Source organism: Dipodomys merriami, unplaced genomic scaffold, assembly GCF_024711535.1.
Source record: "Dipodomys merriami isolate MVZ:Mamm:240054 unplaced genomic scaffold, mDipMer1.0.p SCAF_505, whole genome shotgun sequence".
NCBI classification, from domain to species: Eukaryota; Metazoa; Chordata; class Mammalia; order Rodentia; family Heteromyidae; genus Dipodomys; species Dipodomys merriami.
This window is the reverse complement of record NW_027206075.1, coordinates 575,987-594,554: the sequence shown is the minus strand read 5'-3', so window position 1 is coordinate 594,554 and position 18,568 is coordinate 575,987. Positions and strand designations below refer to the sequence as shown.

Sequence of the window (18,568 nt, the reverse complement as noted above, 5' to 3'; positions counted from 1 at the left end):
ATCACTGTGCGAATCAAGAAACTAAGAATGCCTCCTCTTGGGCACAGACATGGAGGGACAGAGGGTGAACAAATGCAATGGGGTTACTCACTGGACACTATATTGAAAATGAGCCATAGAACTTGCGGGTGGGGATGGGAGGAAAAAACTGGGAGAGAGGGAGAGAAGGCATGACATTGTCCAAAAAGAAATGTACTCATTACCTGACTTATGTAACACTAACCCTTCTGTATATCACCTGTATTATATAGAACAATAAAAACAATTTTTTAAGAATGCTTCTCCTATGTGGAAGTCACACTTAAAGTCACTAACAGTAGCCAGGTGCTGGTGGCTCACACTTGTAACCCTAGTTACTCAGGAGGCAGAGATCTGAGGATCATGATTCAAAGCCAGCCCAGCAAGAAACTCTGAGACTCTTATCTCCAATTAACTAAAAGCCAGAAATAGAGCTGTGGCTCAAGTGGTAGAATACCAGCTTTGAGCACAAAGACTCAGGGAGAGGCGCCCAGGCCCTGAGTTCAAGCTCCAGGATTGGTGCGCGCGCGCACACACACACACACACACACAAACACACACACACACACACGTCACTAGCAAAACTAGCAATGACACTGGGTATATCTAGTCTCAACAGTCAGGGCTGGGCAGATAAACTTCCCCTGGCTCCACCCTGTCATTACACAATACAATGACACAAGTTATCAGGGTTAATAAACAAGTTTTATTTGCCTCATACAGCATGGATTTTCTTTACATTCTCAATTAATTTGCCATTAAAGTGCCAGAAATTTTCTCGCTCATGATAGCATTTGTTAAAAGAAAATCAAGACTATTGTCAAGAACATGGCAAGTCATAATTCAAACATTTCTCTTATAAAACACAGCATGAAAGCCCCGTGGGATAATCTGCAATCGTGCTAATTTCCTGTCATCCTGAGCACCAAACTGGCTGAGACCACCACCCCTGGAGGGGGAGGGGAGGGAGGGAACCTATGCTAAAGAGTTTGGGAGAAATACCCACACTCTGGCTGCCATTTCTTTGGACCATCTCTAGATGTTACTATTTGAATAGATCAAATCTCAGGAGCAATTAAGATCTGACCCCATCCACTGCCTTTTATCCCACCCTCTTATTAAGAAAAGCCCCCCAAAAAAAGTCATTACAATGAAAAAGTGGGTTTCAGTTACCCCCCAACACTAACAATGTTCAGTAAAAATGATAATAAACACACACAAAAATAAAAGCTTGCTTAGTAAACAAGAGCTCTCTCAGCAGTCAAAGCAAAAACCAAAAACCAAAACCAAAAAGTCAAAAGAGCCCTGAAATCTTTAAGGCAAATACTACTGACTCTGCATTGCGGCTGGGTCCAGCTGAAACTCCAGCTACTTGCAGGATTCCAGGAGCCTAGAGGCAGTTGGTTTTTGTTTGTTTTGGTTTGGGGTTTTTTATTTGTTTGTAGCACTTGCCACAGGGGCAGAAGCCCGGATCTTTGCATTATTGCTGAGGCTGGAGAGGTGCTTCTCTTTGGAGTTTATATACAAACACACCCAAGGCTGCCATATTCTTTTTTTTATATATACATATATATATGTACACACATACAAAGACCCACTACTCTTTCTTGGTAGAAACCGCCAGTTCTATCTCTGGCAGCTGGATGCCAACCTTCGTCCCACTGTCATTGCTAGAAGTAGAGGACAGTCGGGACTTAGAGGCCAAGGACACGCCACTCCCCTGCAACTTGCCTGTCTCCTCATCACTCCCCGTCACCTCATAGTGACCTTTGCTCTTTGACCCCAATCCACCAAAGGTACCAAATTTCAGCTTGCCATGCTTGCCTTTGACTTTCCCAGCTTCCAGGGACATTTCTCCACCTTCAAATTCCAAAGTTCCGGTAGGGGTGGAGGGCGCCGAGAACTCCCTCTCGTCGCTGAATGAATTGGAGCGGTGCCTTGGTTTCTTACTTTTAAACAGGGAGAATTTGCCTTTGGGTGAAGATGTGTCTGCTTGTGCCTCTCCTTCCAGAGAACCGAGGCTGGCTTTGGAGCTTTTCAGGTCACCTTTAGACCCGGAAATGGATGCTTCCGGGGAGCCGGTGACACCCCCTTTCCCTTTAGGCTTGGAAAAATTGAACTTGGGCATTTTGATCTTCGATTTCTTCAGTTTCACTTCAGACTCTTCCCAGTCACCTTCGCCAGCCTGCACGTTGGCTTCCACTTTAGGGAAGTGGACATCTACCCCGACTTCTCTGCCAACCAGCTCCCGGCCAGAGAAGGTAAATTTGGGGATCTTCATCTTGGGGAATGTAACTTTTCCAGATCCACTTTCCAAGTGACCTTGAGGCCCAGAAACACTCAGCCCAGGACCCTGGAGTCCAATCTCGCCTCCTTTCACACCTCCTTCTACCTTTGGTCCTGAGAAATGAAGGCCCCCAGCAAACTTGGACGCGTCCAAGTTGAGAGCAGAAGAGACTTGGGGTCCCTTCCACTCACCCTCAGAGCCCTTGATACCTATATGTCCTTTACCCAGGCTGATATCTGGAGCGCTGACAGCCCCTGAGACATCTACACCACCTTTGACTTTCGGGCCCTTCAAGCTGACACCAAAATCCGACTCTGGAGATGTCATAGCAACGCAAGGCCCCTTTAAGTGGATGTCAGGTCCTGAACCCTTCAGATCGCCTTTGATTTCAGGACCAGAGATCTGCCCGGTTGGGAGCTGCACATTCACAGCTGGCAGGCTCACATCACAGCCAGAGGACTTTATTCCCGGCATCTGGAGTTTTCCTTCGAGGCCTTGAACGCTGACACCTGGAAGAGCCCCTCTGACAGTGAGGCCTTCCACATCACCAGAAACACCAAGATTTCCTTTAACTTTTGGTCCTTCCAAGTTCAAGTCCACACCCGGTGCTGAGATCTGGGGCCCTTTCAGATTCACACCCATGCCTGGCCCGGAGAGGTCTCCAGAAACTTGTGGCCCCTTGAGATGAACGTCCACATCGGATCCTGGAGTAGAGATGTCAAAGTGGGGCAGTCTCATTTGGGGAAATTTAAGCCCACCTTCAGAAGCCTCCACGCTTAGATTGGGAGCGCCTACGGATACTTTAGGGCACTTGATGTCACCAGACACAGCCAGATCTCCCTGGAGGCTTGGTCCCTTCAGCGTCAAGTCTGGTGCTCCAACACCATCTCCTCCCATCTGTACCTTTCCACCAATACCGCTGATGTCAAGCCCGGGGCCGTGCATCTTCACGCTGGGAATGGATGCAGCCAGGTCTCCTTTCAGACTTGGTCCTTTCAAGTTCAGGTCAAGGTCAGGCCCAGAGACATTGGGCATAGAAAGGTTCACTGAAGGCAGGTCAACTCCTGGCCCCTTTAGAGAGACATCAGGCCCTCCAAGCTTCACATCTGGAGAGCTCAAGCTTCCTTCCAGAGAGGGACCATGGGTATGGACCTCAGTTCCCCCACCTTCTAGTTTCACACCAGGGACACTGATCTTGGGCATTGAGAACTTGGGGAACTTGATTTTGGCATCGGGACCTTGCAGATCTAGGTCTGGTCCCTCGAGGCCCACGCCGGGGACATCACCAGTTAACTTTGGTCCTTTCAAGTTCAGGTTCACATCAGGTAAAGAGACTTGAGGAGCAGAAATGCCAAAAGATGTTCCTTTGACCTTGACATCGACACCTTCCATGTTGATGTCAGGTGTGCCGAAATTCGCCTGGACGGCGGGGCCTTTCAAGTCTCCCTCTAGTTTTGGCCCAGAGATGTCCACACCTGGCATCTTAAACTTCGGAGACTTCACTTTGATGTCAGGACCTTCTACATGAATCCCCGGGGAAGAAATGTCTACATCAGGGACCTGGATTTCACCCTCCATCTTGGGGCTCGGGAGGGGGGCCTCAGCTTTTAATTTAGGTGACTTAATGTCAAACTCCACATCCGGGAAGTACATTTTTCCAAACATGGTTTTCTTGGTTTTGGGAGATTTCATGTCGGCCTTGAACGCAGCATCAGGTCCTGAGACGCTGGCCTCCATCTCAGGAGTTTTGAGACTGGCGTCAATCTCACCCCCGGGAACATTCAAATCAAATCCTTGCTTTTTGGCTTTCACTTTGGGTCCGCTCATGTGAATTTTAGGCATCTTGAACTTACTTTTCTTGCCCTTGCCGCTGATGCTTATGTCAGGCGTCTCCACGTTGAGCTCTGCTTCAGGATAAGTCACCTCCAGTGCTGGTGATTTGATGTCAGCCTTCGGGCTTTTTGCACCAAAGCCAAACTTTGGTTTCTTGAATTTAGGGATTTTCACATCTGGCCCCTCGATATTCATTTCTGGGCCTTCCATGTGTACATCTAAGCCTGGAGTTTCTAAATCGACTTTCGGTCCCTTCAGGTCAAGGTCACCACCTTCTAACTTGGGACCAGAAACTCCAATCTGGGGTGTCTTCAGATGCAAATCAACCTCAGGGACAGTTACTTTAGGGACGGATATATCCAGGGATGGCATCTTCAAATGAGGGCCACTGAGTTTGGCATCAGGGCCTTTGAAATCCAGACTTGGACCTTTAAGATCTACATCGGGCCCTTTGAAGGAACCTTCCATCTTAGGAACAGTCACATCGAAATCTCCTTTTACTTTGGGGCCCTTTAAGTCTAGGTCAACATCAGGCATGGAGATTTTGGGGGCCTTGATATTTATCTCAGGCATCTTGAACTTGGGGCCCTTCACTTTTGCATCTGGCCCTTCAATATTCACATCTGGAACATCAATGTCCACCTTGGGTCCTGAGACATCAAGGTCAGCCTTGGGCAGGTTCACATCCACTTCTGGGCCCTCTGCTTTGATGCCAGGCATGCTGAACTTGGGCATTTTCACTTTGGGCATCTTCAGGTGCCAGTCTGGACCATGTACATCCACATCAGGAGCATCAATGTCCACTTTAGGGCCTTTGATGTCCACGTCAGGGCCCTTGAGGTCACCTTCCACTTTGGGCAGAGACACATCCACATCTCCTTTCACTTTGGGACCTTTCAGGTTTAAATCAAGGTCAGGCATAGAGATCTTGGGAGCCTTGATGTTCACCTCAGGCATCTTGAACTTGGGGCCCTTTACTTTCACATCTGGCCCTTCAACATTCACATCCGGAACATCAATGTCCACCTTGGGTCCTGAGACATCAAGGTCAGCCTTGGGCAGGTTCACATCCACTTCAGGCCCTTCTCCTTTGAAGCCGGGCATGCTGAACTTGGGCATTTTCACTTTAGGCATCTTCAGGTGCCAGTCTGGACCATGAACGTCCATATCAGGGGCACTGATGTCCACTTTAGGGCCTTTGATGTCAACTTCAGGACCTTTGAGGTCACCTTCTATTTTGGGCAGAGACACATCTACATCCCCTTTTACCTTTGGCCCCTTCAGATTTAGGTCAACTTCAGGCATTGAGATCTTGGGTGCTTTGAGATGCAAGTCAGGCATTTTAAACTTGGGTCCCTTCAGTTTGCCTTCTGGCCCATGAATGTCCACATCAGGCATTTCTAGATCCACCTTGGGTCCTGACACATCCATTTGGGGGCCTTTCAGATCTCCTTCCAGTTTGGGAATAGAAATGTCCATGTCTCCCTTGACCTTAGGTCCTTTCAAGTTCAAATCAATGTCACTCATGGAGATTTGCGGGGTTTTGAAATGAACATCAGGCATTTTAAATTTGGGACCTTTGAGTTTCCCTTCGGGACCTTCGATGTGCACATCAGGGCCGTGTACCTCACCTTCCACTTTAGGTAAGGAAAGGTCCACGTCTCCCTTTACTTTTGGCCCTTTAAGATGTAAGTCAAAGTCAGGCATGGAGATCTTAGGAGCTTTGATATGCATGTCTGGCATTTTAAATTTAGGCCCCTTTAATTTTCCCTCTGGACCCTCAATGTTGACATCAGGGGTGTCAATGTCCATGCTGGGGCCCTGCATATCAATGTCTGGGCACTTTATGTCACCTTCCATCTTAGGCAGGGAAACATCTACATCACCCTTCACTTTGGGGCCCTTCAGATGCAAGTCAAAGTCAGGCATGGAGATCTTGGGAGCCTTGATGTTCATCTCAGGCATCTTGAACTTGGGGCCCTTCACTTTCACATCTGGAGCTTCAACATTCACATCCGGAACATCAATGTCCACCTTAGGTCCTGAGACATCAAGGTCAGCCTTGGGCAGGTTCACATCCACTTCCGGGCCCTCTGCTTTGAAGCCAGGCATGCTGAACTTGGGCATTTTCACTTTGGGCATCTTCAGGTGCCAGTCTGGGCCATGAACGTCCACATCTGGAGCATCAATGTCTATTTTAGGGCCTTTGATATCAACTTCAGGGCCTTTGAAGTCACCTTCTACTTTGGGCAGAGACACGTCCACATCTCCCTTCACTTTTGGACCCTTAAGATGCAAATCAAGGTCAGGCATGGAGATCTTGGGAGCCTTGATGTTCACCTCAGGCATCTTGAACTTGGGGCCCTTCACTTTCACATCTGGTCCTTCAACATTCACATCTGGAACATCAATGTCCACCTTGGGTCCTGAGACATCAAGGTCAGCCTTGGGCAGGTTCACATCCACTTCTGGACCCTCTCCTTTGAAGCCAGGCATGCTGAACTTGGGCATTTTGATCTTGGGCATCTTCAGGTGCCAGTCTGGGCCTTGAACATCCACATCAGGGGCATCCACGTCCACTTTGGGGCCTTTGATGTCAACTTCAGGAACTTTAATCTCACCTTCTACTTTAGGCAGTGAAACATCCACATCACCCTTCACCTTTGGCCCCTTCAGATTAAGGTCAACTTCAGGCATGGAGATCTTGGGGGCCTTGAGATGCAGATCAGGCATTTTAAACTTGGGGCCTTTCAGTTTCCCTTCTGGACCATGAATGTCAACATCAGGCCCTTCAATGTCCACCTTGGGTCCTGAGACATCAAGGTCAGCCTTGGGCAGGTTCACATCCACTTCCGGGCCCTCTGCTTTGAAGCCAGGCATGCTGAACTTGGGCATTTTCACTTTGGGCATCTTCAGGTGCCAGTCTGGACCATGAACATCCACATCAGGGACATCAATGTCCACCTTGGGTCCCGTTAGGTCCACTTCAGGACCCTTCAGGTCACCTTCCACTTTGGGCAGAGACATGTCCACATCACCCTTCACTTTGGGACCTTTCAGGTGCAAATCAAAGTCAGGCATGGAGAGCTTCGGGGCTTTGATGTTCATCTCAGGCATCTTGAACTTGGGACCTTTCAGTTTTCCTTCTGGCCCTTCAATGTTAACTTCAGGGCCCTCGATGTCCACCTTGGGCCCAGACACATCAAGGTCAGCTTTGGGCAGGTTCACATCCACTTCTGGACCCTCTCCTTTGAAGCCAGGCATGCTAAACTTGGGCATTTTGATCTTGGGCATCTTCAGGTGCCAGTCTGGGCCTTGAACATCTACATCAGGGGCATCCATGTCCACTTTGGGGCCTTTGATGTCAACTTCAGGAACTTTAATCTCACCTTCTACTTTGGGCATGGAAACATCCACATCACCCTTCACTTTGGGACCTTTCAGATTAAGGTCAATGTTCGGCATGGAGATCTTGGGGGCCTTGATGTTCATCTCAGGCATCTTGAACTTAGGACCTTTCAGTTTTCCTTCTGGCCCTTCGATGTTAACCTCAGGTCCTTCAATGTCCACCTTGGGTCCTGAGACATCAAGGTCAGCCTTGGGCAGGTTCACATCTACTTCGGGGCCCTCTGCTTTGAAACCAGGCATGCTGAACTTGGGCATTTTCATCTTGGGCATCTTCAGGTGCCAGTCTGGACCTTGAACATCCACATCTGGAGCATTGATATCCATTTTTGGACCTTTGATATCAACATCTGGGCCTTTTAAGTCCCCTTCGATCTTGGGTAGGGAAACATCTACATCACCACCTATCTTTGGCCCCTTTAGGTTTAAATCAATGTCAGGCATTGAAATTTTGGGAGCCTTGAGGTGCATCTCTGGCATCTTAAATTTGGGTCCCTTCAATTTACCTTCTGGACCTTCAATGTTAATATCTGGAGTGTCAATGTCCACTTTGGGGCCCTTGATGTCCACTTCAGGGGCCTTGAAATCACCTTCTACTTTTGGCAAAGAAACATCCACATCACCCTTTACTTTGGGGCCCTTCAAGTTTAGATCAAAGTCAGGCATGGAGATCTTGGGAGCCTTGATGTTCATCTCAGGCATCTTGAACTTGGGGCCCTTCACTTTCGCATCTGGCTCTTCAATATTCACATCTGGAACATCAATGTCCACCTTGGGTCCTGAGACATCAAGGTCAGCCTTGGGCAGGTTCACATCCACTTCAGGCCCTTCTCCTTTGAAGCTGGGCATGCTGAACTTGGGCATTTTCACTTTAGGCATCTTCAGGTGCCAGTCTGGACCATGAACGCCCACATCAGGAGCATCAATGTCCACTTTAGGGCCTTTAATGTCCACTTCAGGGCCCTTGAGGTCACCTTCCACTTTGGGCAGAGACACATCCACATCACCTTTCAGTTTGGGACCCTTCAGATTTAAGTCAATGTCAGGCATGGAGATCTTGGGGGCTTTGATGTTCATCTCAGGCATCTTGAACTTGGGACCTTTTATGCTTCCCTCTGGACCTTCCACATTGAGTACTGGAGCCTCAATATTCATTCTGGGACCTTCTATGCTGAGGTCTCCTTTAGGCAGATCCACAGCCACCTCAGGCCCTTCTGCTTTTATTCCAGGCACACTGAACTTAGGCATTTTCATCTTGGGCATTTTCACGTTCCAATCTGGACCATGAACATCCACATCTGGGGCATTAACATGCACTTCTGGAGCTCCAATGTCCACTTTGGGGCCTTTAAAGTCACCTTCTACACTAGGAACTGTAACATCTATGTCTCCTTTGACTTTGGGCCCTTTCAAATTGAGTTCCACATCAGGCATTGAAACTTTGGGGGAGGAAATAGTCAGGAAAGGCATTTTAAACTTGGATCCTCCTTTTGCTTTTCCTTGGAGCTCAACTTCAGGAGCATTAATATCAACTTTTGGACCCGTTACATCAATGTCTGGCTTTTTAACTTTGACATCCACCTCGGGTGTCTGAACTTTGGAGCCTGAGAAGTTGAATTTGGGAAGCTTGAAGCGAGATTTCTTTGATTTGCCTTCAATATTAATCTTGGGAGCAGAAATGTCCACTTCAGGGCCCTTTACATCCAATTTGGGAGTTTTCATGTCACCCTCCAATTTGGGTCCAGAGATATCCACATCTCCCTTCAGCTTTGAGCCTTTCAAATTCAAGTCAATTTCTGGCATGGAGATCTTGGGCATATTCACATGCATATCAGGCATCTTCAGTTTGGGGCCCTTTAATTTGCCCTCAGGGCCCTGAAGGTCAATATCTGGTGCTTCTAAATCTAACTTTGGACCTTTTATGTCAAGATTAGGTCCCTTCAAATCACCCTCTATACTTGGAAGTGAAACATCCACATCTCCTTTCACTTTAGGACCCTTCAGATTAAGATCCAAATCTGGCATGGAGATCTTAGGAGCCTTGATGTTCATCTCAGGCATCTTGAACTTGGGGCCCTTCACTTTCACATCTGGTCCTTCAACATTCACATCTGGAACATCAATGTCCACCCTGGGTCCTGAGACATCAAGGTCAGCCTTGGGCAGGTTCACATCCACTTCTGGACCCTCTCCTTTGAAGCCAGGCATGCTGAACTTGGGCATTTTGATCTTGGGCATCTTCAGGTGCCAGTCTGGGCCTTGAACATCCACATCAGGGGCATCCACGTCCACTTTGGGGCCTTTGATGTCAACTTCAGGAACTTTAATCTCACCTTCTACTTTAGGCAGTGAAACATCCACATCACCCTTCACCTTTGGCCCCTTCAAATTAAGGTCAATGTCAGGCATGGAGATCTTGGGGGCCTTGATGTTCATCTCAGGCATTTTAAACTTGGGGCCTTTCAGTTTCCCTTCTGGACCATGAATGTCAACATCAGGCCCTTCAATGTCCACCTTGGGTCCTGAGACATCAAGGTCAGCCTTGGGCAGGTTCACATCCACTTCCGGGCCCTCTGCTTTGAAGCCAGGCATGCTGAACTTGGGCATTTTTACTTTGGGCATCTTCAGGTGCCAGTCTGGACCATGAACATCCACATCAGGGACATCAATGTCCACCTTGGGTCCTGTTAGGTCCACTTCAGGACCCTTCAGGTCACCTTCCACTTTGGGCAGAGACACGTCCACATCACCCTTTACTTTGGGACCTTTCAGGTGCAAATCAAAGTCAGGCATGGAGAGCTTTGGGGCTTTGATGTTCATCTCAGGCATCTTGAACTTGGGACCTTTCAGTTTTCCTTCTGGCCCTTCAATGTTAACTTCAGGGCCCTCGATGTCCACCTTGGGCCCAGACACATCAAGGTCAGCTTTGGGCAGGTTCACATCCACTTCTGGACCCTCTCCTTTGAAGCCAGGCATGCTAAACTTGGGCATTTTGATCTTGGGCATCTTCAGGTGCCAGTCTGGGCCTTGAATATCCACATCAGGGGCATCTATGTCCACTTTGGGGCCTTTGATGTCAACTTCAGGAACTTTAATCTCACCTTCTACCTTAGGCAGAGAAACATCCACATCACCTTTCACCTTTGGCCCCTTCAGGTTCAAGTCTACATCAGGCATGGAGATCTTGGGGGCCTTGATGTTCATCTCAGGCATCTTGAACTTAGGACCTTTCAGTTTTCCTTCTGGTCCTTCGATGTTAACCTCAGGTCCTTCAATGTCCACCTTGGGTCCTGAGACATCAAGGTCAGCCTTGGGCAGGTTCACATCTACTTCGGGGCCCTCTGCTTTGAAGCCAGGCATGCTGAACTTGGGCATTTTCATCTTGGGCATCTTCAGGTGCCAGTCTGGACCTTGCACGTCCACATCTGGAGCATCAATGTCCACTTTAGGGCCTTTGATATCAACTTCAGGACCTTTGAGATCACCTTCTAGTTTGGGCATGGAAACATCCACATCGCCCTTCACTTTGGGACCTTTCAGATGCAAATCAAAGTCAGGCATGGAGAGCTTCGGAGCCTTGATGTTCATCTCAGGCATCTTGAACTTGGGGCCCTTCACTTTCGCATCTGGCCCTTCAACATTCACATCTGGAACATCAATGTCCACCTTGGGAACTGAGACATCAAGGTCAGCCTTGGGCAGGTTCACATCTACTTCTGGACCCTCTGCTCTGAAGCCAGGCATGCTGAACTTGGGCATTTTCATCTTGGGCATCTTCAGGTGCCAGTCTGGGCCTTGAACCTCAGGAGCATTTATATCTACTTTGGGGCCCTTGATGTCCACATCTGGTACTTTAATTTTACCTTCTACCTCTGGCACAGTCACATCAACATCCCCCTTGATTTTAGGCCCTTTTAGATTCAGATCAACATCAGGCATAGAAATACTAGGAGCTTTGAAATGTACGTCAGGCATCTTGAACTTAGGGCCTTTCAGTTTGCCCTCTGGTCCTTCGATGTCAATATCTGGGCCACTGATGTCCACATGTGGCGCTTTGAGGTCTCCTTCTAATTTAGGAACATCTATGCCTACCTCTCCTTTCGTCTTTGGACCTTTCAAATGTAGATCAATGTCTGGCATGGATATTTTGGGAGTTTTAAAGTGCATATCTGGCATCTTGAACTTAGGACTTTTCCATTTTCCATCTGGACCTTCCATGGCTACTTCTGGCATGTCAACATCCAATTTGGGGCCCTTGACATCTAGTTCAGGACCTCTGAAATCTCCCTCAAGTTTTGGGGCAGAAGCATCAATGTCCCCTTTGATTTTAGGACCCTTTAAGTTGAAATCAACATCAGGCATGGAGATCTTGGGGGTCTTGAAATGCATCTCAGGCATCTTAAACTTGGGGCCCCTCAGCTTCCCCTCTGGCCCTTCAATGTTCACATCCGGACCTTCAATGTCCACCTTGGGTCCTGAGACATCAAGGTCAGCCTTGGGCAGGCTCACATCCACTTCAGGGCCCTCTGCTTTGAAGCCAGGCATGCTGAACTTGGGCATTTTCATCTTGGGCATCTTCAGATGCCAGTCTGGACCTTGAACGTCCACATCTGGGGCACTGATGTCCACTTTCGGCCCCTTGATGTCCACATCTGGCACTTTCATTTCACCTTCTACTTTGGGCACAGTCACGTCCATGTCCCCCTTGACTTTGGGGCCTTTCAGATGTAAGTCCACATCAGGCATGGAGATCTTGGGGGCCTTGAAGTGCATGTCAGGCATCTTGAACTTGGGGCCCTTCAACTTTGCATCAGGACATTCTAGATCAACATCCGGTACTTCCACATCCACGCTAGGACCTTTCAAATCTCCTTCTAATTTTGGTACAGACACATCCACATCACCTTTGACTTTGGGGCCTTTCAAGTGCAAGTCCACATCAGGCATGGAGATCTTGGGGGTCTTGAAATGCATGTCAGGCATCTTAAACTTGGGACCCTTCAACTTCCCTTCTGGAACCTCAAGACTCACATCCGGACCTTCAATGTCCACCTTGGGTCCTGAGACATCAAGGTCAGCCTTGGGCAGGTTCACATCCACTTCAGGGCCCTCTGCTCTGAAGCCAGGCATGCTGAACTTGGGCATTTTCATCTTGGGCATCTTCAGGTGCCAGTCTGGACCTTGAACGTCCACATCTGGGGCACTGATGTCCATTTTAGGCCCTTTGATGTCCACATCTGGCACTTTCATTTCACCTTCTACTTTGGGCACAGTCACGTCCATGTCCCCCTTGACTTTGGAGCCTTTCAGATGTAAGTCCACATCAGGCATGGAGATCTTGGGGGCCTTGAAGTGCATGTCAGGCATCTTAAACTTGGGGCCCTTCAACTTTGCATCAGGACATTCTAGATCAACATCCGGTACTTCCACATCCACGCTAGGACCTTTCAAATCTCCTTCTAATTTTGGTACAGACACATCCACATCACCTTTGACTTTGGGGCCTTTCAGATGTAAGTCCACATCAGGCATGGAGAGCTTGGGGGTCTTGAAGTGCATGTCAGGCATCTTGAACTTGGGGCCCTTCAACTTTGCATCAGGACATTCTAGATCAACATCAGGCATGTCCACGTCCACACCAGGCCCTTTAATATCAAGATGTGGGCCTCTGAGCTCACCTTCCATTTCTGGCACAGAAGCATCTATGTCTCCTTTCAGTTTAGGTCCCTTCAAATTCAAGTCCACATCGGGCATAGATATTTTAGGAGCTTTGATGTTCAACTTGGGCATCTTGAACTTGGGACCTTTCAGTTTTCCTTCTGGTCCCTCAACTTCCAAATCAGGAACATCAATGTCCACCTTGGGTCCAGACACATCAAGGTCAGCCTTGGGCAGGTTCACATCCACTTCAGGGCCCTCTGCTTTGAAGCCAGGCATGCTGAACTTGGGCATTTTCATCTTGGGCATCTTCAGGTGCCAGTCTGGACCTTGAACGTCCACATCTGGGGCACTGATGTCCATTTTAGGCCCCTTGATGTCCACATCTGGCACTTTCATTTCACCTTCTACTTTGGGCACAGTCACATCCATGTCCCCCTTGACTTTGGGGCCTTTTAAGTGTAAGTCCACATCAGGCATGGAGATCTTGGGGGCCTTGAAGTGCATGTCTGGCATCTTGAACTTGGGACCTTTCAACTTTCCTTCTGGACATTCAATGTCAATATCCCCAACATCCACATCCATTTTAGGAGCTTTCACATCAATTTCCGGACCTTTCAAGTTCCCCTCCACTTTGGGAAGGGACACATCAACATCACCTTTCAGTTTAGGACCTTTCAGATTCAGCCCAACATCAGGCATGGAGATTTTGTGGGTCTGTATGTTCATGCTTGGCATCTTAAACTTGGGGCCTTTCAGTTTCCCTTCTGGACCATGAATGTCAACATCAGGCCCTTCAATGTCCACCTTGGGTCCTGAGACATCAAGGTCAGCCTTGGGCAGGTTCACATCCGCTTCTGGACCCTCCCCTTTGAAGCCAGGCATGCTGAACTTGGGCATTTTCACCTTGGGCATCTTCAGGTGCCAGTCTGGACCTTGGACTTCCACATCTGGTGCATTAATGTCCACTTTAGGGCCTTTGATGTCTACAGCAGGTGCTTTTATCTCTCCTTCGACTTTTGGAATTGTTGCTTCATAATCTCCTTTCACTTTAGGGCCTTTCAGATGTAAGCCAACATCTGGCATGGATATCTTCTGAGGCTTTATATGCATTTCTGGCATCTTAAATTTGGGACCTTTTACTTTTGCATCTGGCCCTTCAACATTCACATCTGGAACATCAATGTCCACCTTGGGAACTGAGACATCAAGGTCAGCCTTGGGCAGGTTCACATCCACTTCTGGACCCTCTCCTTTGAAGCCAGGCATGCTGAACTTGGGCATTTTGATCTTGGGCATCTTCAGGTGCCAGTCTGGGCCTTGAACATCCACATCAGGGGCATCCATGCCCACTTTGGGGCCTTTGATGTCAACTTCAGGAACTTTAATCTCACCTTCTACCTTAGGCAGAGAAACATCCACATCACCTTTCACCTTTGGCCCCTTCAGGTTCAAGTCTACATCAGGCATGGAGATCTTGGGGGCCTTGATGTTCATCTCAGGCATCTTGAACTTGGGACCCTTTACTTTCACATCTGGAGCTTCAATATTGACATCTGGGACATCAATGTCCACCTTGGGTCCAGACACATCAAGGTCAGCCTTGGGCAGGTTCACATCCACTTCCGGGCCCTCTGCTTTGAAGCCAGGCATGCTGAACTTGGGCATTTTCATCTTGGGCATCTTCAGGTGCCAGTCTGGACCTTGAACGTCCACATCTGGGGCACTGATGTCCATTTTAGGCCCTTTGATGTCCACATCTGGCACTTTCATTTCACCTTCTACTTTGGGCACAGTCACGTCCATGTCCCCCTTGACTTTGGGGCCTTTCAGATGTAAGTCCATGTCAGGCATGGTGACCTTGGGGGCCTTGAAATGCATGTCTGGCATCTTGAACTTAGGACCCTTCAGCTTCCCTTCAGGGCCCTCCAGGCTTACATCCGGGGCTTCAATGTCCACTTTGGGTCCTGAGACATTAATGTCAGCCTTGGGAAGGGTCACATCTACATCTGGACCTTCACCTTTTAGGCTGGGCACACTGAACTTGGGCATTTTCATCTTGGGCATTTTCAGGCTCCACTCTGAGCCTTCCACCTCTGGTGCTTTGATGTCCACCTTTGGACCTTTGATGTCTACATCTGGAACTTTTATTTCCCCCTCTATTTTTGGTGCAGACACATCTAGATTTCCTTTCACTTTTGGTCCTTTGAGATCCAGATTGACATCTGGCATCTTTGGAGCCTTGAAATGCATCTCAGGCATCTTAAACTTAGGGCCCTTCAGCTTCCCTTCTGGTCCTTCTAGGCTGAGATCTGGGGCACTAATATCTAGCTTTGGTGCAGAAATGTCCATATCAGCTTTGGGCAGATTCACATCTATTTCTGGGCCCTCTCCTTTGAGACTAGGCATGCTGAACTTTGGCATCTTAATCTTTGGCATTTTCAAGCTCCAATCCGGACCTTGGACGTCAACATCTGGAGCACTGACATCTACTTTGTGGCCTTTCAGGTCTCCTTCCAGCTTTGGCACGGTGATGTCGTAGTCTCCCTTTACCTTGGGGCTTTTCATATGCAAATCCACATCAGGCATGGAGATCTTGGGAGCTTTGATGTTCATCTCTGGCATCTTGATCTTGGGGCCCTTCACTTTCCCATCTGGCCCTTCAATATTCAAAGCAGGCCCTTCAATGTCCACTTTGGGTCCAGAGACTTCAAGGTCAGCCTTGGGCAGGTTCACATCCACTTCCGGGCCCTCCCCTTTGAAGCCAGGCATGCTGAACTTGGGCATTTTCACCTTGGGCATCTTCAGGTGCCAGTCTGGGCCATGCACATCCACATCCGGTACCTCAATATCGATTTTGGCACTTTTAAGTTCCACATCAGGAACTTTAATGTCACCTTCAGGCCTTGGAACTGTGACGTCATATGTTCCCTTGGCACTAGGGCCTTTCAAGTGTAGGTCCACATCTGGCACGGAGATCTTTGAGGCTTTGATGTTCATTTCAGGCATTTTAAACTTAGGGCCTTTCAGTTTTCCTTCTGGTCCTTCTAGGCTCACCTCTGGAGCACTCACCTCTACCTTGGGCCCAGAAATGTCCACATCTGCCTTGGGCAGGTTCACATCTACTTCCGGGCCCTCTGCTTTGAGCCCAGGCACACTGAACTTGGGCATTTTCATCTTGGGCATCTTCAGATGCCAGTCTGGACCTTGAACATCCACATCTGGGACTGCAATGTCCACTTTGGGTCCTTTCAGGTCTCCCTTCAGCTTCGGTACTGTTACATCATACTCCCCCTTTACCTTCGTACCTTTCACATGCAGGTCTACATCAGGCATGGAGATCTTTGGTGTCTTGGCACTTACTTCAGGCAGCTTAATATCAGGGCCTTTAAGTTTGCCCCCTAGACCTTCCACATTGACACCTGGGGTTTCTACACTGACCTTTGGCCCTGAAACACTGACATCTCCTTTGGGTAAAGTCACATCTAGATCTGTGCCTTCCCCTTTGACCCCTGGAGTGCTGAACTTGGGCACCTTCATCTTGGGCATTTTCAGGTTCCATTCAGGACCATGAACGTCTACATCTGGAGCACTGACATCCACTTGGGGGCCTTTGATACCCACTTCGGGAACTTTGACTTTCCCTTCGACTTTTGGAAGTGTGACATCCACACCCCCTTTTACTTTCGGGGCAGCCACATTCAAGTCTACATCTGCCATAGAGATCCGACATGTGCCTGGCTTCCCAGAAAGACTGCCAAGCTTGGGGCCTGTCACGGTCCCCTCTAGGCTTGGTGTCTCTATGTCTACTTTGGCGCCTTTAACTGCCACTTGAGGGCCTTTAAGGTCACCTTTCACCTCAGGAACCGGGATCTTCACATCGCCTTTCAGTTTAGGGGACCTAAGGCTCAGATCCACATCCTGCATGGAGATTTGGGGTTTCTGAATGATCATTTCAGGAGTCTTGACTTTAGCTCCCTTCATCTTCCCTTCCAGCCCACCAGCAGCGATCTCGGGCAAGCTGACATCCCCAGACACCCCAGGAAGAGCCACTTCTCCTGTGGGCAATGTCACCTCAACCCCTGCTCCCGCTCCCTTGGAACCTGCTACAGAGAATGTAGGGACTTTCATCTTGGGCATGTTCAGTTTGCCCTCAGGCCCGTGGACTTGAACATCCGGGGCTTGAATGTCCACCCTGGGGCCAGTAAGCCCACCCTCAATTTGGGGAGCAGAAGCATCTATTCCTATGCTGCCCTGTGCCTTAGTACCCTTCAGGCCTAAGTCACCCTCAAGGGACGGTCCAGTGAGTTGGGGGCCTTTCAGCTTCCCCTCAAGCCCCTTGATATTGACAGAGGGTGCCTTCACTTCCAGATGAGGTTCCTTGATATCTCCACTGACAGCCAGGCCTGGCTTGCTGCCCCGGGGCCCCAGGGAGAATTCAGGTGCAGAAACATTCAGCCCTACCTCTGGTGCCTGGCCCTCCGTTCCAGTGGAGACACCAAATTTTGGCATCTTCATGGTAGGAATGTTAATTTTCCCACTGTCACCACTCTGGAGGGCGGGGCCCTGCGCTGCTCCCGCCCCACCCCCAAGGGAGGACGAAAGGTCCACTCCTGGCACTTGAACCCCTCCTTTGTCACCCTTCCCACTGACATCGACGCCCGGACTTCCCACCTTTATTCCAGGCACGGTGACCTGGAGTTTTGAGTGGCCAGGACCTTGAAGCTCTGGTCCCGAGGCGGAAATGGCTCCTGTCCTGAGGTCAAAGACAGCGCCTGTGGTTGGAGAGACTGCCCCCGCGCCCGAGGGCAGTCTAATCACTGTCTTTCCAGGCTGGGCCTCTACATCCACGGTAGAGATTTCTGTCACTTCATGCTTTGGAATCTTGATCATGAATTCAGGACTGCTGATGTCGATTTCTTTGGCTCCTTCCGGGCCGGTCACATCAACCGTGTAGGCCGTGACCCTTCGGGTCACTGTAATGGTACGGCTCTGCGTCTCCCCCAGGTCCCCTTCCACTCCATCCTCTGACCTCAGCCGAGGCTTGATCTTTGTGGCGTAGATGCGCTGGTATTCCTCATCATCCCCGCTCTGCAGAAAGACATGCCCGGCAGAGGTTGCAGCCCAGCCTGCCTGACCTGCCCAGCCACAGCCCAGCTGATAATATATACATACGTGCCTGCTTCCCAAAGAATCTAGGATGGTAAGGGAGGGCCAGGAAGCCTCCTGGGGTAAAGCACAAGGCACTGAAGAAAGTCATGGGGAGAGGGGTGCTGGCAGCCATATCATAGGAAGATGCAGAAATAACTGGGGAACATTGGCGTAAATGGAAGTCAGGGGAAGAGCTGGGGATGTATTCAAATCCAG

At 49.2% G+C, this 18,568-nt stretch overlaps 1 protein-coding gene across 3 annotated transcripts in view; it reads right to left on the bottom strand.

The window, feature by feature from the left end:
* Positions 1–18,568, bottom strand: part of LOC138810694 (neuroblast differentiation-associated protein AHNAK) — a 77,581-nt gene that overhangs the window by 43,080 nt on the left and 15,933 nt on the right. For 2 of the 3 annotated variants that reach the window (XM_069997887.1, XM_069997888.1), the window contains exon 5: positions 702–18,292. The exons of the other annotated variant lie outside the window; for it this stretch is intronic. In XM_069997887.1, the coding sequence (XP_069853988.1) occupies positions 1,616–18,292 (16,677 nt within the window). In that variant the 3' untranslated portion in view covers positions 702–1,615. Of the gene's footprint in view, positions 1–701; positions 18,293–18,568 lie in introns of those variants that run through there. 3 annotated transcript variants of the gene reach the window in all.